Raw genomic sequence first — 23505 nt, 5'->3', positions numbered from 1 at the left:
GCGTCATCTCTTTTAGCCTTGTGATACGTTCCATGGGGTTTTCTTGGCAAGAATACTGGAGTGGGTTGCCATTTCCTTCTCCAGTGGACCACATTTTGTCAGAACTCTCTGCCATGACCTGTCCGTCTTGGGTGGCCCTGCACGGCATAGCTTATGGCTTCACTGAGTTACGCAAGCCCCTTCGCCACAACAAGGCAGTGATCCATGAAGGGGTATAGAAATAGGGGTATATTGGGCGGTATAGAAACAAACAAACAAACAAACAAATAAATAAATTTCTCCTTCTCTCAGAATACTAGAAGTGGTGTGTGGGGAGTTATCCAGTGGCGCTGATTGCCAGTAGATTCAGTAGAGACAAAAGAAAGTAATCAACACACAGGATTCACTTATGGAATTCATTGCCACAAGATGTAATGATGGCAGCTGCCTTAGATGGCCTTAAAAGAGGCCACCTCTGTTCTTTTTTATTTCTTAATATTATTACATATTATTACATATTGTGGGTTTCCCGTGGGCAGCTGGTTGGCCGCTGTGTGAACAGAATGCTGGACTAGGTGGACCCTTCATCTGATCCAGCATGGCTCTTCTTTTGTTCTTACATTTATATCCTGCCTTTTTCCCCTCCTTAAGGAACCCAAGGCAGAATACATAGTCTCCATTTTATCCTCACAACAACAACCCTGTGAGGTAGGTTAGGCCGAGAGTCAGTGACCAGCCCAAAGTCACCCATGTTGCCCACATGTTCAGAGGCAGTGTATGTTATAAACATGTGGGCACCCCAACCCCATATGTGGTTACTCAGCTATAAACATATCTCAGTGTGTTGGAATGGGGCTTGTTCCCCAGAAAGTGTGTACCAGGGGTTAGTATCTAATGTTAGTCCTAAATAGGCAAAACCCATTGAAATGAGTGGGGCTTAAGTTAGGTGTGATTAGCTTAAGTCCCATTCAGTTCAATAGGTCTACTCTATGTAGGGCAGGGCCTTGTCTGCTGTGGCACCCTGGTTGTGGAATGCCCTCTCCTTGGAGGCCCGAGTGGCACAGACATTGGCGCCAAGTAAAAACATGGCTTTTTACCAAAGCCTTTGAAGGCTAAATGCATTCCCTAGCACATTGTTTTAACTGTTTTATTGTTTTAGATTTTAACTGGTATTAGTTTAATAGTTTAATATGCTTTAGGTATTTAAATTATTTGTTTTATACTGTTTAAATTGATTTTATTTGTACACCGCCCTGAGATCTTAATAATATAGGGCGGGATAGAAATGTTTCAAATAAATAAATACAACTAACGTTATTTACTACCTTAGGACCACAGTTTTACTTAGAAGTCAATCCCATTCATTTCAGTGGGTCTGACTTCTACGTGAGCAATATATTTAGGATTGCAGCCATGCTCTCTAAGCCTTTGCCAGAAATGGGAGCGCCTGCAATCCTGCAGTGGAGGCTGGTGGCTCCGATTTCGGTGGGGCTACGCATCCATTCCGGGTTTCGGTCAGAACCAGCCTGGACCCTAAAGGAGCTATCAAAGGTGCCGAACCTAGTTTGGGTATAGAGTTCAGAACCTTGGACAGCTCCTTGAGAGTTCTGGCTGGTTCTGACTGGTTCTGACTGAAACCCGGAATGGATTCACCGCCCCACCGAAATCGGAGCCGCCAGCCTCCGTTGCAATCCTGAGGGCAAAACTCGCCGCGTGACGCCATTCACGCGGTTGAGCAATTGCGTGCATCCTTTTGTTCTTCAAGGCAATCGGAGGCAGGCCCGGATCAGGGCCGCGGCCCGAAGGAAAAGAGAAAGCGGGGTGTGTGTGTGTGTGTGTGTGTGTGTGTGTGGTGGGGGGGGCGCGGGGGTTGTGTGTGTGTGGCATTTACGCTTTCCCTCCTGCTATTTGCACTGGAAGGCAAGCTCCCAGAAAGCGTATTCCTTACTCGGAAGTAAATCCCACCGGAATGGCACTCCCCCGAAATAACCTACACTCGTAACCCACGCTTGTCCGGGGGAGGGGGAGAGAAAGCCCCCCCCCCAAATCCCAAACCGTTTGAGCTGCATCTACTGCGGAGTTAGCAGCACAGCAGTGGTGGGGTTTACTTCTGAGTAACGGCAGTGACCGCGTGAGTTCTAGAGCGCTCGACTCGCAAGCAGGCAGGCAGGCGCGCCGGGGAGGCTGCAGCGCAGCGGCTCCTCGGCGGCGCTCAAAGGCTCCGGGCCCTTCCCCGTCCCGGGCAGGGCAAGGGAGGAGCAGGCGATCCCACCCGGCAGAGGCGGAGAGTTCCCGCCCCTCGGCTCTGCCTCCGCAGCCGCCACAAGCGGCGGCTCTTGCTGCAAAGGCGGGCGGCCCGGGACCGGGCAGGAAAGTTCCCCATCGGCGGCGCCCGGCGCCTCCTGGAGGACCGACTTGCCAAGGGGAAAAGGCGAGAGGGGGGCGGGGAGAGAGGCGGCGGCGGCGGCCCGGATCCGGCACCCCGAGCATGGCAGGAGAGCTGGCAGCCGCCGAGGCCGGAGGAGGCTGACCTGGAGCCGCCTGCCGGGTAGGAGAAGGGGAGCGTCTGGGTCGCTCGGAGCCCCGGCATGGCCCGCTGGATCCCCACCAAGCGGGAGAAGTACGGCGTGGGTGAGTAATCGCGGGGAGCCTTCCCTCCGCCCCTTCCAGCTGCGGTTCCCACGTGCAACACGCGTGTCGCGTGCTTCTGCCGCTTCTAGGAGTCGTGCGGGCACACTCCCGCCCTTCCTTCCCCAGACTCACTTTCCGGTAGGATTCATTTCACCCTGGGGGGAAAAAAAGTTAAGCTGCAGGTCTCTTTATTCTCCTTCCCACACCCCCATCTGTTCCTTTTCTTCTCTCCCGCCCCCCACCTTAGATCAGATAATTCCCTATTATTATTATTATTATTATTATTGGCATCTGACAGTGCAATCCTATACATATCTACTCAGACGTAAGTCCCATTGGATGCAACGGAGCTTACTCCCAGGTAAATCGGGATAGGATTGCAGCCTGAAGGATTTAAGTTTTCTGAGCTGCTCCGCAGCCCAATCCTATACACCTCTACTCCGAAGTAAAAGCCATGAAGTCCAATGGGCCCTACTCCCCTGTAAGTGTGTATTTAGGATTGCAGTGGTATGTGATAGATTGTATAAAACATGACTCCACCCTAACTCTTTAGGAGGAAAAAAACGTAATTCGCCTGCTGCTGCCTTCCCTGTTCCTCCTCCTCGTGAAGTTTTTAAAGTGAGAGTATCCAAGATCCTTTCAGGTGATCCATTACCCATTAACCCCCCTTATCTGCCCTATAGGAAAGGGGGAGGGGAGAAGGGTGGATTCTCTTTCCTCCCCTTCCCTCCTCAGACTATATGCAGAAAAGGGGCTTCTAAGGCACACCAGACTGCAAACGCAAAATCAGGAAGTTGGCTCCCTTAATCTGGATCAATCATTGTGGAGCGCAAAGGTGTGATCTTAGCTGTGAGTGTGAGACACTGAGCCTGTTAGCACATGAGGCTAAGTCACGGTGGGTTAACAGCCGTGGGCTGTTTTAGGGCTGTGGGTGGTTTGCTAGCCACACCAACAACCCAGCCTCGCCGGGTTCACACAACACGACAAGCTGGTGTCGTGGCTTGAATTTGCAGAAGTCGTCTGACGCGTGCTGGCATGATAAGACACGGTGGGCTGCGGTGATTGTGCAAACTGGGTCAGTGTAAAGTCACATATCCTGACAATAGTCACTTCCCCTCTCTGATACCGGGTACAGCTCTGCCCCTCCCCATCGCTCACCACATTAATTGTCTAATTATGGGTCTGCCCCTCTGTTTCCATACATGTCATTCTTTCTATGTCTGTGAAGCTGTCTCTATGTACAGTGCCTGGGTTCAACTCTGCCTTTGAACGGCCCTCTTCAGCTTATTCAGATCCAAGACTCAACTTTAGCTCCAGCGTGTGTTTGGGGATCCACTTCTTAATATTTTTATCATATATTTTTATGCTGTTGCTGTGATCCAGCAGTGGAAGAGCAGTGCCTTAAGATCAGTCTTCCCCACCCTGGTACCATCCAGTTGTGCTTGAGTCCCACCTACCTGGAAGGCAGCAGCCTAGGGAAAGCGGATGGATAAAGAACCTCCTGTGACCCGGAAGCACTTTTCTCTAGCAGCAGTAGGTTGGGGGTTAGTTGAAGTTACTTAGTGGTGGTGGATGAGATGCTCTGCGTGTGCTCAGAGGCACTCTCATCTGTGTTATTGCTTCACATGTTCTTGTGAATTGGAAACAGGTTATGGGGCTAAGGCTGAACCCTGCCCCAAAACAAAGTCCTGCTTCTCTGCTTTCCCCAGGTCCTGAAGTGAGAATCCCAAGTTCAAAGTCCTGCTCAGCCACTAAGCTTGCTAGGTGACGTTGGGCCACTTGCTGTCTCTCAGCCTGACCCACCTCACAGTGGCGTTGTGAAAGTAAAACTGTGTTTCCGGCACCTCCTGAAAACAGTACTGTTCCAGGAGGCATTCCTTAACTGGCCAGCCACGGTTTTATTGGCATTCTGGTTTTTAAAAAGCATAATTTTAATATTGCATTTTAATCTTTTTATTATTTTACTATTTTACCTTTTACTGTATGTTCACCTCTCTGAAATCTGTTTTAGATATGGAGCAGTATACAAATATTTTAAATAAATAAATAAATAAAATAAAAGGGACGAGGGGAGAACCGCATATTCTGTCTTGCTCTCCTGAGGAAAGGAGGAAAGAAAGTGCAACATCTTCCCCAGCATCTTTCTCCTTAGCAGCCTCCCCAACCTGGCACCCTCCAGATGTTTTGGACTACAGCCTCCATCATTCCCAGCCATGGAGGCTGGGGGTGATGGGAGTTATAGTCCAACACATCTGAAGGGCGTCAGGTTGGGGGAAGCTATCTTAAACTATGAGGTCCTCTTGTCATGACGTATCATCCATACACATGGACACTGATTCCCTGATTCCTGATGCATTTTTCTTTTCTCCTTACTTGATGTAGCTTGATTCCCCCCACCGTCCTCCCCCCGCCCCCGGGATCTGTTCTGTCAATATGGCAAATGGCTGGAGCTCAGTGGTCAAGTACATGGTCCGCATACAGAATTTTCCCAAGTTCAGTCCTTGGCATCTCCATCTAGAAAGTACAAGTGGGCCCTGCAACAGAATGTTGCAGTGCGGAGTGTGGCTGTTTAAGATTCCAGCCTCTCAATTACAGCTCTTGGTTTTAACTGTCAGACAGCATTCTGTGCCCACTGAGCATGCTCAGTGTTCACTGGGCTGTTTGGGGTTTTTAAATGTTTTTTTCCCCTAAATAATGTTTTCTAATCCTAAATATAATTCTAAAATTATATTTCCCCCCAAGCCTGCTGATACTAGGGATGTATGAACTGTGTGAAATCTGGTCCGTCTGTGTTTCGCAGATTGTCAGGCGCCTTTCGTTCCATCATCCACCCACAGACAGATGCGAATATTTTTTTTGTCATGCGGGAAAAAAGTAAATATTTACAGCAATATTTACATAAGTATTTACATAAGTATTTACATAATTTACCTCAGTACGTAACTTTTAGTGTATTGTCCCTCATTCCATTCAAAGTTTCCTCAGTAGAAACTTGCGTATTTTTCTACACGTTTATATGCGTAAATTTTGGGAAATTAAAAAAATTATCCAAAAGTCCATTGACTCCACACAGCCTGAGGGGGGCACTCCGCAGTAGACTCCGCAGGTTGGATTCTTTGAAATCCGAGCTCATTTTAATCCGTCTCAAATTTCTCCAGCATCCCTAGCTGACACCTACCTCTTGTGCTTGGTTGCTGCAATTCTGAATACATAAGCAATGGCACTCAGCACCTGACCATTGGATATAGTGGGAATGATCTTGCATACCAAGACTGGGGAAGACATTCTGTCAGGGACCCTGGAGAGCTGTAGCCAGTCAGAGCAGACAATACTGGACTAGATAGACCAATGGTGTGGTTCATTTGACTCCCGATCAAACACTGAAACTGCTACTCAGCATTGGCATTTCCTAGGAGATTGTCAGATACAGAGAATTCCTGTCCAAGTGATGCTATTAAGTCATGGAACTGGTCCTGAAAATGTGGATCCAGGCAGGAAACCTTAAATTTTTTGTTACATAAAATATCTGTAGGGTGCCTTTTAGGGTCAAACCATCCCAAACTGGCTTCCAGTGTATACGTTCACATTATACATTCGGTAGCAGTTTAGGGTGCCATCCTTATGCATGTTTAGACAGAAGAAAAGCCCTACAGCTCCCAGCTGGGAGTTGTAGGGCTTTTTTCTTTCCAAATGTGCATAGGATGGCACCCTTAAAAACAGAACAAAGACGGGGAACTTCAGGCACACAGGCTGGATATGGCCCATGAGCTTCCCCATCCACCCCAACAGCCTTTCCCCAGCCCCCCCTCCCCCCACCCCCAGAAATCTCTTATCTCCGATCAGCAACATAGGACATAAAAATACAGTCAATACACAAAAACAAAGGCCGTTAATAAAGTTGATCACAAATAGCATTCCGCTCGGTAAGAACAGTACAATTAGATAAATGATGACAAACTCCAGTAGCACTGTATGTCCAGCAGCCCATGAAGATCCTCATTTACAGTGGTGTAGCTAGGGCTGAACCAGGGGGCCAAGTGAATGGTAAGTGAGCAGCAGGGCATCAAGGCCTCAGAAACAAACTCCATTTTATTCCCGTAGTCGCGATTTGAGTGAGGTTCAGATGCCCTGCTCCACATGCTCAGAGCATTTCTTCGATCATGGGTTCTAACATATCCGGGATGTCGAAGCTGTTGTAAAGCATGGAATGGCGGTTGGAGGGGGGAAGAGAAGTGTTAGTTGTGCTCTTCACAACTGCAGTTATAGACATGGCCCTCTAAAGGGATGGGGCGGGGGGGGGCATAAGACGGTTGAGTCCAGGGTCTAAAGTTAGCTAGCTACCCCACTGTTCATTTAAGATCATCTGTGGCCTTGTTTTGGCGCATGTGCTCAAGCTACACTTGTTGTCCATGTGGCCTGCAGTGAGGTCAAGTACAGGCAGGAGAGAACCGGTATATGATAGAAATGCTGTTTCTCACAGACTTTGAAGCATGGTGTGCATAATTGTGGTATTTTAAGAAGATTTTATTAGTTTTCCAAAGCAAGATTGAACAAAAGAAAATAAATAAATAAAAAGAAGCACATTGGATTTAAATCTACTTATTGACAGAGAGTGGTACATTTAACATTGTTGTTGTTGTTGTTGTTCAGTCGTTCAGTCGTGTCCGACTCTTCGTGACCCCATGGACCATAGCACGCCAGGCCTTCCTGTCCTGCGCTCTCTCCCGGAGCGTGCTCAAGTTCATATTCATTGCATCCGTGATGAAATCTAGCCATCTCATCCTCTGCCGTCCCCTTCTCCTTTTGCCTTCAGTCTTTCCCAGCATCAGGGTCTTTTCCAGGGAGTTTTCTCTTCGCATTAGGTGGCCAAAATATTGGAGCTTCAGCTTCATTATCTGTCCTTCCAATGAGCACTCAGGGTTGATTTCCTTTAGGATGGACTGATTTGACCTCCTTGCAGTCCAGGGGACTCGTAAGAGTCTTCTCCAGCACCACAATTCGAAAGCATCAATTCTTCGGCGCTCAACCTTCCTTATAGTCCAGCTCTCACAGCCATACATTACTACTGGGAAAACCATAGCTTTGATTAGACGGACCTTTGTCGGCAAGGTGATGTCTCCGCTTCTTACTATGCTGTCTAGGTTTGCCATAGCTTTCCTCCCAAGGAGCAAGCGTCTTTTAATTTCATGGCTACAGTCACCGTCTGCGGTGATCTTGGAGCCCAAGAAAGTAAAATCTGTCACTGCTTCCATTTCTTCCCCTTCTATATGCCAGGAAGTAATAGGGCCAGATGACATGATCTTCGTTTTTTTAATGTTGAGTTTCAAACCAGCTTTTGCACTCTCCTCTTTCACCCTCAACAAGAGGCTCTTGAGATCCTCTTCGCTTTCTGCCATTAGGGTGGTATCGTCTGCATATCGGAGGTTGTTGATAATTCTCCCGGCAATCTTAATTCCGACCTCTGATTCATCCAACCTGGCATTTCTCATGATGTACTCTGCATATAAGTTAAATAAGCAGGGTGACAATATGCAGCCTTGTCGTACTCCTTTCCCAATTTTGAACCAATCGGTTGTTCCATATCTGGTTCTTACTGTTGCTTCTTGACCCTCGTACAGGTTTCTCAGGAGACAGGTAAGGTGGTCTGGTACTCCCATTACTTTAAGAATTTGCCACAGTTTGTTGTGATCCACACAATCAAAGGCTTTAGTGTAGTCAATGAAGCAGAAATAGACGTTTTTCTGGAATTCTCTTGCTTTCTCCATGATGCAGCAAATGTTGGCGATTTGATCTCTAGTTCCTCTGCCTCTTCTAAACCCAGCTTGTACTTCCGGTAGTTCTCGGTTCGCATACTGCTGAAGCCTAGCTTGTAGGATTTTGAGCATCACCTTGCTGGCATGTGAAATGAGCACAATTGTGCGGTAGTTTGAACACTCTTTGGCGTTGCCCTTCTTTGGAATTGGAATGTAAACTGACCTTTTCCAGTCTTGTGGCCACTGTTGAGTGTTCCAGATTTGTTGGCATATTGAATGCAGCACTTTAACAGCATCATCTTTTAGGATTTTAAATAGCTCGGCTGGAATACTGTCGTCTCCGCTAGCTTTGTTGTTACTAATGCTTCCTAAGGCCCACCTGACTTCACTCTCGAGGATGTCCAGCTCAAGTTCAGTGACCGCACTCTCATGGCTATCAGGGACATTCAGATCTTTCCTGTATAGTTCTTCTGTGTAGTCTTGCCACCTCTTCTTAATCTCATCTGCTTCTGTTCGGTCCCTGCCTTCTTTGTCCTTTATCATGCCCGTCTTTGCACAAAACGTTCCCTTGAGATCTCCAATTTTCTTGAAGAGATCTCTAGTCTTTCCCATTCTGTTGTTTTCCTCGATTTCTTTGCATTGTTCATTTAAGAAGGCCTTCTTGTCTCTCCTTGCTATTCTCTGGAACTCTGCATTTAGTTGGGTATATCTTCCCCTTTCTCCTTTGCTTTTCGCTTCCCTTCTTTCGTGAGCTACTTGTAAAGCCTCATCAGACAGCCACTTGGCTTTCTTGCATTTCTTTTTCTTTGGGACGGATTTCGTTGCTGCCTCCTGAACAATGTTACGGACCTCCGTCCATAGTTCCTCAGGCACTCTGTCTATCAGGTCTAATCCCTGAAATCTATTCCTCACCTCCACTGTATATTCATCAGGGATATGATTTAGGTCATACCTGAATGGTTTAGTGGTATTCCCGACGTTCTTCAATTTAAGCCGAAATTTTGCAAGAAGCAGCTCATGATCTGAGCCACAGTCAGCTCCAGGTCTTGTTTTGACTGACTGTATAGAGCTTCTCCATCTTTGGCTGCAAAGGACATAATCAATCTGATTTCGATATTGACCATCTGGCGACGTCCATGTGTAGAGTCATCTCTTGTGCTGTTGGAAAAGAGTGTTTGCTATGATCAGCATGTTCTCTTGGCAAAACTCTATTAGCTTTTGACCTGCTTCATTTTGTACACCAAGGCCATGCCTGCCTGGTATCCCGGTGATTTCTTGACTTCCTACTTTAGCATTCCAATCCCCTATGATGAAGAGGACATCTTTTTTTGGTGTTAGTTCTAGAAGGTGTTGTAGGTCTTCATAGAACCGATCAACCTCAGCTTCTTCGGCCTCAGTGGTTGGGGCATAGACTTGAATTACTGTGATGTTGAATGGTTTGCCTTGGATTCGTACTGAGATCATTCTATCGTTTTTAAGATTGCACCCCAGTACTGCTTTTCCCACCCTTTTGTTGACTATGAGTGCTACTCCATTTCTTCTAAGGGATTCTTGCCCACAATAGTAGATATGATGGTCACCTGAATTAAATTCGCCCATGCCTGTCCATTTTAGTTCACTGATTCCCAAGATGTCGATGTTCAATCTTGCCATCTCATGTTTGACCACCTCCAGCTTACCTTGATTCATTGATCTGACATTCCAGGTTCCTAAACAATATTGTTCTTTACAGCATCAGATTTTATTTTCACCGCCAGACACATCCACAGCTGAGTGTCCTTTCGGCTTTGGCCCAGCCGCTTCACTCTTTCTGGCGCTACTTGGAAATACCCTCTGCTCTTCCCCAGTAGCATATTGGACACCTTCTGACCTGAGGGGCTCATCTTCCGGCGTCATATCTTTTAGCCTTGTGATACGTTCCATGGGGTTTTCTTGGCAAGAATACTGGAGTGGGTTGCCATTTCCTTCTCCAGTGGACCACATTTTGTCAGAACTCTCTGCCATGACCTGTCCGTCTTGGATGGCCCTGCACGGCATAGCTCATGGCTTCACTGATAAAATAAAATAAAAAGAAGCACATTGGATTTAAATCTACTTATTGACAGAGAGTGGTACATTTAACATATATGTATATTATTCCTTTAACTTACAAACCAAGATGTAGCTGGAACCTAGAGGCTTCTTGGAGTTTTTCCTTATAATTCTTCACCGTAACAAATTAGTCTTAGGGCACAATCCTGTGGCTGCCAGACAGCGGCTAGATGGCTATAGGATTGGTTGGTTCCCGGAGAACCGCCTCCCTGCCTCTTCCCCCACCCCCTGCTGCCTTGTAGGCGGCACGGAATTTCCTTGGGCTCTGTGCTTGTGAGAGCAGTGCAGAGCGGGGCAAAAGGGGGCGATCTCGGGGGGAGGGAGTGCAGAAGTGCCGGCATGATGCTTCCTATGCATCGTCTGCCCCCTGCTCCACCCCCTGCTCTGAGGTCCCGTGGCTAGACAGCCGAAATCGGCCGTCTAACCATGAATGCAGAGCAGTAGGAGCATGGAGGAGTAGATCCCCTCCGCTCTTTGCCCACCTTATTTTGGATAGGCGGTCGCCTCCAAGTTCGGAGACAGCTGCCTATCCCGTTTGGATTGCTCCCTCCGTCTCTTTTCCATAGTCTGAGGAAAGGCTTTGACAAATGCTGCTGTGAATGTCCCTGATCGGTATAAAATCCTGCCATATTTTATAAAAGTTTTGACTTTGCCTTAGCTAATTCTGGTGGGTACGTCAATTTTTCTGCCATGGCTATTTGCCATAGTTCTGTATTCCAAGATGGAGTGTGCACAATTGTAATCTGTTATGTGGAGATTCCCAAAGTTGCTCGTGTGTCGGGCGGGGGGCTAGTTCATGTATATAACCATATCACTTGAGTACTCATGATCAGATGGTACAGCGATGAATGTATGAACTGACTGTACTGGGCAGCATTGCTTTTTGGAGAGGTGAAGAGGGGAGGCTCTGTGACAGTTCTGTCTGTGGCATTTAATTTGTGGCAGCTCTCCTTCCCATATGCATGTCGCCCCTTGGATGCTCCAGGGATTGTGATGATGTCTGAATCCTCTCTAAGCGCATCACGTCAGTGGTGTTGGCCAGCTTGTTTCTCTGTAGTACATGACGTTTCTCCCTGCACGTGAATTTCCCCTCTGTTGCATCGTTAGATGTGGAAATTATTTACAGCAGCCTTTCACTATCTGGTTCCCTCTGGATATGTTGCACTACGACCCCCATCAACCCCAGCTCCAGACAATGGGAGATGTAATCCAACACATCTGGAGGGCACCAGGTAGGGGAAGACTGATTTATAGGATCATTCCTGCGGCTTGAAAATGTAATGTGCATGAGTTTGGGGAAACTGGGCTTGATTTCATGAAAAATCTTAAACTCACCCCTTTATCAGTAAATGTCTTTGGGCCATGTAGAAGGTCCCAGGCTCAATCCTTGGCATCTCCAGTTAAAAGGATCAGGTAGTAGGTAATGGGAAAGTCCTCTGCCTGGGACCCCAAAAAGCCACATTGACCTTGTAGGAGGAAAATTGGGGTAAATGGACAAATAGATCACCTTTGGTCATCCTTCCTATGTTCCACATGTACTTTGATGCAGATACTTGTGCTACAAACACATTTGAAAGTGCCTTTTGTCCAGTCTGAAGGGTGTGCATGGGTAAAATTTTTGTTTAAAATACTCAGAAGAAGAAGGCAGGGAAGGAGTTGGGTCTCCACTTCTGGGTACTTTAAAGGTGCACAGATGAAATTCAACACACGTGCACCCTTCAGATTTGACTAAGGATGTGTGTGAGATAGAGAGCATCTTCAGGACAAAATGTAGAACAGAGTCTTGACCCTTTGGAGACCATGAAAAATTGAAAATCATACATACTTTTTCTGCGTCTCTTGCAGAGACTCTAGGAAAAGTTTTAGGCAAGAAACCAGAAACAACAACAAATAACCCTTTCCAAGCTGTGTGTCTTTCCCCTTGAAAAATACTTTGAAAGCTGTATTTTTTTTTTTTACACAATGTCTAGAAAGAGGCCTATTTAATCCTCCTATGCTTTCAGAAAACCACTTTACTAATCAGATACTGGGCCCCAATTTAGTCATCACGTTGGATTTGGGCTTAGTCATGCTTCGAGTAAGCCCATTGAAATCAATGGGCAAGTTAGTAAGGACTGATGTACATCCCATTAATTTCAAGGGACTTACTTCAAGCATGTTTAAGTCTAGATCCAGCCCACTGTGTGTGTTTTTAAAAACAAAAACAAACCCAGTATGTATTTGACAATAGCTCCACTTTAATGTGAACATACGAAATTGAATTAAGGATGATTGTTTATAGTAATGGGGTGCATTCGTACCTCTTCGGGTACACAACTATACAGTGAAGGTATTTGCTGCCTGTAATGACTCTCAGACACATTTACTGGAAGTAAGTACCATTTAACTCAAGGAAGCTTTGGGTGGTATCCAATGTTAGTCCTACATAGAGTAGACCCATTGAAATTAATGGGACTGAAGCTAGTCCTTACTGACTTAAGTCTCATTCAGTTCAATGAGTCTACTCTACATAGGACTAACATGGGATTCTACCCATAGTTGTGAAACTAGACTTTTTAGCATGTTGGGGTCATTTCTACCTCCACATTCTTGGATGCATCTTGTATTATTTCTCTTAATGTCCCCTCACTTTAATTGTGACCTGTGACCTCAATTACCTTTTAGTGAAAACCTAAAAACATGCAATGGGAGGAACTATTGGTATTGAAACACCACTAAACTCTACCAGTTCATTGTGGGGAAATACGTTGAATATGAATTGGCAGCAGGTTAGGGTGAACACTTTTACGTGACTTTATAGTTCTTTGGGGTCATTTGTGATGCCAAGAAAGTGAACATCTAAGTCCTGCAGTTAAGCTGGTGTTTCCAGCCTTTAGTTCAAAAATGATCCCGTCCTACACTGTTGAACAATATAGTTTCACTTTTTCTGTGGCCCCTTGTCAGTTTCAGAAAGTTTTCATGTGGCTGTTGTTGCCTTGATATCAGTTCCAAACTTCCGTATAGTGTACATATGAAATGCCATGCTGTCTTATCTAGCATGCTGACATTTATTTATTTTTTGTAATGGGTGTGTTAACGTCTGCACACCCTGGACTTTGTTTCTTTCTGTGGCTGGAGATGACTCATTCAAAGAACTGGCTTTGCTATATTGCTGTACCTTCAAAGGAGAAATGGGAAATTTTACCAGTGTGGTGTCATGGAAGAGTTGCAGGAAGTTAGGCAAGATCTTTATGATCTCTCTCCAGCAGGAGCAGGACAGCGACTGGGAACTTGACTCCTCTCAGATATAACTAAGTCCAGTGCCACCTAGTGACTAAACTATATAATGGCACTATCCACTACCTGTGGATTGCTAAAGCTGCCATTGTAGAAGAGTTAAGGTAAATGGTGTAGTACTGGAACTCTGTTGGGTGTTTGAAAGAGTCCCTTGAGAACTGTCGACATGTGGGTGAGGCGTTCAGACTGGTGTGCTCGCACAATGCTTATTTCAGGGGCGGGGGGTTGTTTTTAGATGTTAATGGGGAGTTACCAGGAATCTACCAATGTTAGCTTGGCCCTCTAGCCAGCCATTGCTTGTGGTTGCCATCAGTGCCCTCCTTTTTCTTGAGTCCTCTGGCATGCACAGAGGGCTTAGGAGACAGGCAGGGTTGTCTCTCATCTGTGCAAGGCATGGCGAAGGTTAGAAACCGTCTCTGTCACTGCTTGTGTGGGACTTCTGCTGTTCGTTACCTGCTTGAAAACCAGACTGGGAATGAGATAGGATCTGTGTGTCCTGCTCCTTGGAAGGTTGAATGCATTTGCCCTTGATGAGTGGATTTGTGGATGCCCGGGTACTACCCTGAATCAGCCTTCCCCGGCCTGGTTGCCCTCCAGATGTCTTGGACTGCAACTCCCATCATCCCAAGCCAGAAACCACTCTGTGCCTCTCTCTGCATGGAGAAAGGCTCTGCCCCTTTATTTCTGCATGGAGCGGTTGTGCTGTGTCTTTCTCTGCATGGAGAAAGGGACTCAGCCAGCCCCTGAAGCCTGAAGTCTTCCCACTATTAGAGTTCTGATAAGTACACATCGGTGTCCCAAACTGTCCTTTCATTGCGGCTGGTTTGAGTTTGCAAAGATTTCTATGTTCTCTCAATTGTGGGCAGGACTCCTCCAGTGATTTTGGCAGGGTGTATGGCTCATGTTGTGGGAAAACACCCAATTTAATTAGATTGTACTGCCTCTTGCAGTCAGGTTCCATCAAACTTCAGAAGTGTTTTTTATGTAATGTAATATACTCATCACCCAATTGATTTAAGACGGTTTGTTTGGCATAGAAAGTCAAGAGGAATGCTTCTGTATTTTTGGTGCGTTGTCTTTCATCAGTTGCCGTTTTAGGCTTTATTTAGATAAAACGTCTCTGACCTGGTGCCCTCCAGATGTTTTGGACTTCACCTCCCATCAGCCCCAGCTAGCATGGCCAGTTGTCAGGAATGCTGGGAGTTGTAGTCCAAAACAACTGGAGGGCACCAGGTTGGGGAAAACTGACTTTGGTTGTAACCCCTTAATCTTCTGTCACTTTCTCTTAATATGGATTCATAATCGTCTGGATTACTGCAATGTGTTATACATGGGGCTGCCTTTGAAAATGGTCCAGAAACTTCAGCTAGTCCAAAATAGGGCAGCGAGACTGTTAACAGAGGTTGGCCAACATGATCACATTATGCCAGTACTTTTCCAGCTGCACTGGTTGCCAATCGATTTCTGGGCCCAATTCAAAGTGCTGGTATTAACATTCAAAGCCCTTAACAGCTTGGGGCCAGGTTATCAGAATGATCGCCTCCTCCCATATGTGCCTGCCCAGACACTAAGATCATCCTCAGTGGTCCTTCTCCATGACCCCTGCAAAAGGAAGTGAGGCAGGTGGCTACTAGGAAGAGGGCCTTTTCTGTTGTGGCACCGCAGCTGTGGATTGAGCTCCCTAGAGAGGTTCGCCTGGCACGTACATTGTACTCCTTCCGGCACCAGGTGAAAGCCTTTTTATTCTCCCAGTATTTTAGCATTTTAGCTTCCTAGTCTTTTAGCTTTGGTGTTTTAAATCTGTATTTTAAATCTTTGCATTGCTGCTAGGCTTTATTCTGGTTATACGGTTATTTTGTAGTTTTAAGCGTTCATATTTTATATTGTTTTATGCTGCCCTTTGTGATTTTAATTGTTGTGAACTGCCCAGAGAGCTTCGGCTGTTGGACGGTATAGAAAAAAAATAAAATAAAGTGATTGACTGAGTTTGGATGGCATGATAAACCTTTGTTTATTGTGATGGGAATGCCCCTGTGTGAACCTCAGGCTTGTCCACTCTCCCCTCCCCTCTCCTGCTTCTGTTTTAGATTAACTGCAGTTTAATGTGCTGCCTGAACTCTAAACTGGTTAATCAAACACGCTGTAGTTCCAATTAACTACAGTTTGTTCAGTTCAGATGAAACGTCAAGCTGAGATTAACCAAAAGTGGAAATGAAAGCTTCTGATCTTTCCCTTGCATCCATGGCAGAGGAGGAGAGGGGACAGCAGAGCATACAAGCTGGAGGCTCACACAGGCCTGATCCTGACACTTCAAATCACGGTTTATCATGATGTCCAAACGTTACAGCCACTGTTTCCTCTCCCCCAATGCAGTGTGATATTTGTGGAAAACTTATAAAGTAACAGTCCAGTCCGATGCCTCCAGTCCAGTCCGACTCAGAAGTAAGTCCTGCTGACTTCCTCTAATGTCAGCATACAGCTTAAGTTCCTTGAAAAGATCCTATATCCTTCCATATGATTTCCAATTGAACTGCAGGCAGTTGTATTTAGGTTCATAGCCTTGGTGACATCCATGTTATTTCAGGATTCTTTAATTAGAAGGTCTCGCTTGACCTGCATGCCTCATTACACCCTGTACTGTATTGCACTAAGTGAATCAATACCAACATTAACAATGATCATTGTTTACCTGGAAAGTAGTGAGCTAGAAGTTTAGAAGGCAGGAAGATCAAAGTGAGTCTCCTCTTCACATCACTATTGACTATCATTGCTGAAAGGTAGGGATGGAGATGTAAAATTTCCAGAAATTTTAAAGCTGTGGGAAAAAACTCATTCCCCTTCTTCCAGAAATAAACGTAAACTTTGGGAAAATCTGAAATATATACAATACTTATTTTTCGGAGTCTAAACTTACTTTACTGCCATAAAAGAATAACAGGTTTTATGTATAACCTAGGCTGCAATTCTAAACACATTTGCTCATGAGGAAGCCCCATTGAATCCAGCAGAACTTATTCTTCAGTAAATGTGCAGGGTCTTGTACTGTTACCAAGCATATACAGAGTTTGCTACATTTAGGGAGCAATCCTGTGGCTGCTAGATAGCAGCTACACGGCCATAGGATATCTTGTTTTCTGGGAACCGACCTGCCCACTTCTGCGCTGCCTTGGAGGCAGTGTGGAACAGCTCCGTCCTCCGCGCTTGCAAGAGGAGTGTGGAGCGGCCAAAAAGAGGTGTTCCTGGAGGGTGTTCCAGGGTGGGGATGGCGGAAATGCCTGTAAAACACATTCAGTGTGTCGTACAGCAGCCTCTTCCCCCACTCTGCCCTCCCGTGGCTAGACAGCTGCAATCGGCTGTGTTAAAGCAGGTCAGGAGGAGTACGGAGGGAACAATCCCCTCTGTGCTTCTCCTGCCCTGCATTGGATAGGCGGTCACCTCCGAGTTCAGAGGCGGCCGCCTATCTGAATAGGATTGCGCCTTTATTAAATTAAAAAGGATCCATTCCTTAGTTTTGTTCAAAGAGTCTTTGCAAATAAACCCCGTGTTAGAGAGGGAGCTGCCATTTTATTACTTATGCCATTGTTTTTCTGGGCCTTGACATCTCTAGGCCTGCTTAAGGAACCACATGATTCACTTCAGGAATGGCTAACAACTCTATATTTGAGAGTGTCCTTTGTACTTCACACAGGATTCTGGCAGGCATCAGATATGCCCAAACGTTGTCGTAAACTGGGTGACATAAATTTTGCACGCAAGCAGTCCAAAGGCGCTTCTGACATATTTTGAGTCACCTGTGGCATTTTATTTTTGAACGCATGGCTCCTTCGAAGTCTCCTGATTACATAATGATACATCATCTTAAAATAAATCCTTCTTCGTTGCTTTAAAACAACCTCTCTCCAACCTCTCTAAAATAGAAGGTTTGTTAGTAGTATATATTTTTAGGAACATGCAGTTTCAACCTTGTTTTCTTACAGGCTCTCTGCCTTAATTGCTTTCTTTGGTGCTTCTTGGATGCAGAGTTATAATTTCCTGGTGGTCTTTAAAAAGCAACAGTGAAAACGAGATCTGCAGCTTACATACGATCTTCTGACTTTCCTTAGCTCATCGGTCAAAGCAGGTCTGTCATATCCACCAGGGAAGGGATATGAAAGGAGCAGTGGTGCAGTGAGGTGACTCTGGACTTAGTGGTCTTATTGGGGTCCCCTCTTTAGATGATCTTCAGTTATTCCCAACTGTGGTAAGCCAGCCCTGCTGTGTTTGCCTCCCCCCCCCCCGCTTGTTCTGTTGAGCAGGGCCAGCTCTACTATTAGGCAGAGTGAGGTGGTTGCTTCAGGCGGCAGATGCTGGGAGGTGGTAGTAAGGTGTTGGAGAAGAGAGCTGTGGGCCACATGGCTGGGTCTGCATGCCATAAACCAGCCTCCCACCTTCAGGTGTGGTGGAAGATGCTGTCCCATTGCTAGTGTCATAGAATCATAGAATCACAGAATAGTAGGATTGGAAGGGGCCTATAAGACCATTGATTCCAACCCCCTGCTCAGTGCAGGAATCCAAGTCAAAGCATCCCTGACAGGTGGCTGTCCAGCTTCATCTTGAATGCCTCCAGTGTGGGAGAGCCCACCTTCCTAGGTAATTGGTTCCATTGTTGAATTGCTCTAACAGCCAGGAAGTTTTTCCTGATGTTCAGCCGGAATCTGGCTTCCTGTACCTTGTGCCCATTATTCCGTGTTCTGCACTCTGGGATGATGAGAAGAGATCCTGGCCTTCCTCCCTGTGACCACCTTTCAAGGACTTGAAGAGAGCTATCCTCTCTCCCCTCAGTCTTCTCTTCTCAAGACTAAACACACCCAGTTCTTTCAGTCTCTCCTCATTGGGCTTTGTTTCCAGTCCCCTGGAAAGATTCAACCACCGGTCCAGTTGGCCCTTGTACATGGAATGGCAGGGGGGGGTGCCATCTTGTCCTTTGCCTCAGGCGGTTAAATGTCTTGGGCCAACCCTGCTGCTGAGTGGGGCCCTGGACCTCTGAAGTCCCACTGAAAAGCCGGGCATGGCATCAGGAAGCTGTAGTTAGTGAAATAAACCTGGAATCTCTCTCTCTCTCTGTCCTTAAATCAATGAGTACTTACTTGGTAAGAATGGGTAGCAACAGAGCAGAGCATTATGTAAGAGAAGCCATCGAGTTCAGCCCCAGCTACATTGGAGCCTTAGCAGTCTGGTGTAATTATCTGGGAGTTTCCCCAGTGCGGAAATGTGCTCAACCATAGCCAGGATTCTGTTCCCATGCCCTACAGCAGAGGGTTTCTTCCTGCTCCAGACTTTTGGCATTCAGGCCAGGACAGTGCCCCCACCCCTTCATTCAAACACAGGATTTGGCAGCGTGGTATTCCCGGACCTATTTTTTGGTGCTCATGTTGGCCTACTGCTCCCCCTAATTTTTTTTTAAATAATTTGCTTCCAAGCAATGTGAAGGCCTCTAGGTGCTTCCATCTTGATTTCCGCTGAAAGCCTCTGGGCCACACGTGGAGCTCAGAGACAGTCTTAGGAAAAGAAGATGGTGGGTGGCTGCAAACAGATGCTTTCCTCTGCAGTTCACCCAGTCACCAGGAAAAAGAAGGAAAACAAGCGGGGGAAAAGATTCCTCTGTGTGTGAGAGAGAATAAAAGAGATAGGGCTGAATTAGATGGCTGGCAGTGGGGCAGGGAAGAAAAATAGTTTGACTTCAGATTTCTGTTGGCACTGAGAAGTGTGGCTTCAAAGGCATTGTTTAGTGCGTTAAGACCCCGACCCCATCTCTGCCTTATATTCACTCTTTGGGCAGGTTACTTGTCTTTTGTGACTAGCCCCTCCTCCCATGGCAGCCATTTTGTGGTGGTGCCTATGACAGTTTCTCAAATTGCCAAAACTCCCCGAGGGCCCCCAAAGGTTGCCTTTCCCTTTACTGGATAGGAAGGCCTAGCGTGCTATGGTCCATGGGATCACAAAGAGTCGGACACAACTGAATGACTGAACAACAACATGAGAAAACTAGACAGCATCCACATTTGACCCAAAAAGAAAGAGCTAGTTTCAAGATACTGGAGAAAAAAAAGTTCTTTAAGAAGAAACCCAATGCATTTTGGCCCAGTGTGTTATATGTGGCCTTCTTCAGGGGCTATAAAAAGAGACAATACATTTGAAGAGAGGCAGGTGAAATCATAGCTGAAGGCAATTAATTATATAATTTATAACCGGCTTTCTGTTGTAAAATATTTCTCTTCTAATATATGAGACAGGCCTGACAGAGTTCTCTGAAGGCTTATTAAGAATTGTAGATATTCACAGGCAATTCTTGCAGTGTGTATTATTGTATGGTACTTGTAAAGTTTTATCTATGACATATTAAATTAATGTATTGTCTCCCTTTCTATCCCCTGAGGAAGGCCACTAAAAATATACTGGGCTGATACATTGGGCTTCTTAAAGAATAAAACTTTTTTTCCCCCAGCATCTTGAGAATAGCTCTCTCTTTTTGGATCTGCCCCTGTTCTAACAGTTAAATATATGGTACAATTATAGAATTTTAGAGTTGGAAGGGACCCTGGGGCTCACCTAATCCAATGCGCCTGCTCAGTGCAGGAATCTTGCAACTGCAACATCCTGTAAGCAGGGGTCCCCAGTGTGGTGCCCGTGGGGCCTCCAATAGTGCCTATGAAGCTCCCCCCTTCCCCACCTGCCCTCTTCAAAAAATTGTTTAAATAAAACCATTGGAAAATGTTAGGGCAGTCTTCTTACTCTCCCTTTCTAGCCTCTGGCCTTGCACTTTCTCTCTCCTCTACTCCTTTGCCTTGCTATTTCCTCCTCCCTCCCAGCCTCTAGCCCCACTGTTCCCCCTCCTAGCTTCAAGCCTTGCTCTTTCTCTACTCCTTTGCCTTGCTGTTTCCCCTTCCCTCCCGGCTTCTAGTGTCACTGTTTTTCTCCCCACCTCTTTGCCTTGCTGTTTCTCCTCCCTCCTAGCTTTTGGCCTTGCTCTTTCTCTCCCCTTTACTCCTCTGCCTTGCTATTTCCCCCTCCCTCCCAACCTTTAGCCTCCATGTTCCCCCTCCTCTTTCGCTCACTGCTTCTTCCCTCTAGCCTTGCTCTTTCGCTCACCTTTACTCCTTCACCTTGCTATTTCCCCCTCCCTCCCAACCTTTAGCCTCACTGTTCCCCCTCTTTAGCTCACTGTTTCTCCTCCTCCTAACCACTAGCCTTGTTCTTTCCCCACCCCTTTGCCCTGCTGTTTCCTCCTCCCTCCCAGCCTCTAGCCTCACTATTTCTCTCCCTTATTCCCTCTTTAGCTCACTTTTGACTAGCCAGGCCCCCAAGGCACCCGTTACGATTAGCCATATCCTATGCGGGAGCCATTTTGTGGTGGTGTCCACAGCAGTTCCTCAAATTCCCATGTGTTCTTCAAACGGTCCCCCCACCCCTCCCACAGCTGTACAGCATCCAGCCCTCTAGAGGCCTATTTGGAAAGGTGGGCAGGGAAGCCTGGAGCATCCTCCCTCTGGTCAACTTGTGAAGAGCCCCTACCATGTTGGCAACCACTCTGCTCCCTTCGGCCTCTCCAGACGAGTGCACCTGCTCTGGATTCCAATACTGGGATGCTCACAATCCTCGATGCTGGCCTACATATGCTAGATATAGTTCTGATAGAGAGGCTAGATGAGCAACCTGTTGCATTCCCCTCTAGCTGAACCGAAGCCCCTAGACCTGTTCAGGGGGCAGTCAGTGCAGCGGAAGGGGTTACCATTTGTCCCCTGCTTTTTCCACAGGGCTGTAGCCATCCTTCCTTCCTCACCGTTTCCAGGTTCCACTACAAAGACAAGAATGGAAAAACCATTGATCCCTATGCAACCAGCAGGAATGTCTGTAACTCCCTTGCTGAGCCCGAGTGTCTGCGTGTGCACATTTTCGCATCTGTAAACTGTTGGCATCAGAGGCATGTAATTTGAATAAGAACTGTTATTCAGAAGCCTTGACCTACTTAGAACGAAGGCCTTCCCGAAACACGCAGCAACTTCCTTAAGTTGCCCCTTGTCCCCTTGAGGCTCAGAATTACAGCTCAGAGGAGGATTAATGTATACATTCGTTTGAATGGGTATGTCATCCATGAAAAAAGCTGTTTAAAAACCAGTAAAACGTAAGTAAGGCAGAGCAGTGCTCTTTGTGTAGTGGTGAAAACAGTGCTTTAGGTGGGGCAGTGAAACCAGTGCTGTAGGTGGGGCGAAATCAGCGTTGTGGGTGGCAAATTCCCTGTCTTTCCAGTCCACCCAAAGGATCATTTGCTGTTTGCCTTTCAGAGATTAAAGGCCAGAAAAATGTGCTTCACCTGCGGAGGTCCTAGGTTGCATGTGGGCTTACAGGGCCAGTGCTAGGATCCCGTCCTCAACGACATTGACATGTTTGCACTGAGGAATATGGATCAGCTCCAGTACTGTATCCACATTTTGTTGCATATAAAAATTAGAAGGGCTCTTTTGGGGGGCAAGGAGGGGAGCGTTCAGCAAAATCTGTCCTTGCTTTCTGTACGTTCTGGCACCTCTGTTGACTTGGGGTCATCTTCATTTGTGCATGTCAAGGCTGAGCCTAGAGCAGCACCAGGTAGAAGGGAGCCAGGAGTTGAGCCAGGGAGTCGGAGCCAAAGGGGTGGAGCCAAAGGGTGGAGCTGAGAGACCCCCCGCATACACACACAACTACACCAGGGCCAGGAAGACCAAACAGGAAGCCGTATATCGCCCTTCCTGTCCTTAGGGTGGGCATGTGTCCCGTTTTACAGAGGACAGTCCTCTATTTCAAGGGCTGTCCAGTCCAAGTCCAAAGGCTGTCCAATTCCACTTTGAAGATAACCCCAAGAAGCTAGAGCAGGGGCCTTGAAGCTGCCCATCAACAGTTAGCACCCAGGCAGCAGACTGAGCCAGGCACACAGCTGACCTGATCACACACATAGCTTCCAAATCCCGGGAAGTTCTAGTCCCCCTCTACTCAGCACTGGTTAGGCCTCATCTGGAGTACTGTGTCCAGTTCTGGGCACCACACTTTAAGAAGGATGCAGACAAGATGGAGAGGGTGCAGAGGAGGGCAACGAAGATGATCAGGGGACTGGAAACAAAGCCCTATGAGGAGAGTCTGAAAGAACTGGGCATGAGCCTTAAGAAGAGAAGACTGAAGGGAGATAGGATAGCTCTCTTCAAGTCCTTGAAAGGTTGCCACAGAGAGGAAGTCCAGGATCTCTTCTCGATCATCCCAGAATGCAGGACACGGAATAATGGGCTCAAGTGACAGGAAGCCAGATTCCGGCTGAACATCAGGAAAAACTTCCTGACTGTTAGAGCAATACGACAATGGAACCAATTCCCTAGGGAGGTAGTGGGCTCTCCCACACTGGAGGCATTCAAGACGAGGCTGGACAGCCATCTGTCAGGGATGCTCTGACTTGGATTCCTTCATTGAGCAGGAGGTTGGACTCGATGGTCTTGTAGGCCCCTTCCAACCCTACTATTCTATGATTCTGTACATTGTTACAATGCTTTCTAAACTGGCATCTCTCTCCATAAATTAGCACATGCAAATGTTACACAAATATGCGTTCTCTTTTGTCTGATTTTTTCATGATGCCATTCCTCTTTTTTGGTGAGGTGTCAGCGGCCACCCTACCTGTCCAGGATGGCCCACTGCAGGGCCGGCCCTACCATTCAGCAGGGTGAGGCAGTTGCCTCAGGCGGCAGATGCTAGGAGGCAGCAGCAAGGTGCTTAT

At 46.7% G+C, this 23505-nt stretch overlaps 1 protein-coding gene across 1 annotated transcript in view; it reads left to right on the top strand.

Moving 5' to 3' along the window:
* Positions 1-2317: 2317 nt before the first annotated feature.
* DOCK5 (dedicator of cytokinesis 5) overlaps positions 2318-23505 on the top strand; it is a 234958-nt gene continuing 213770 nt past the window's right edge. Inside the window, exon 1 of the mRNA XM_084803950.1 lies at positions 2318-2610. Coding sequence (XP_084660076.1) covers positions 2568-2610 — 43 coding nt within the window. The 5' untranslated portion in view covers positions 2318-2567. The remainder of the gene's footprint in view (positions 2611-23505) is intronic.

The sequence above is a fragment of the Heloderma suspectum genome, chromosome 6 (assembly GCF_057233095.1).
Source record: "Heloderma suspectum isolate Gila_16-S chromosome 6, 16-S_ref, whole genome shotgun sequence".
In the NCBI taxonomy this organism is placed as follows: domain Eukaryota; kingdom Metazoa; phylum Chordata; class Lepidosauria; order Squamata; family Helodermatidae; genus Heloderma; species Heloderma suspectum.
This window is presented reverse-complemented; position numbering and strand designations above follow the sequence as displayed.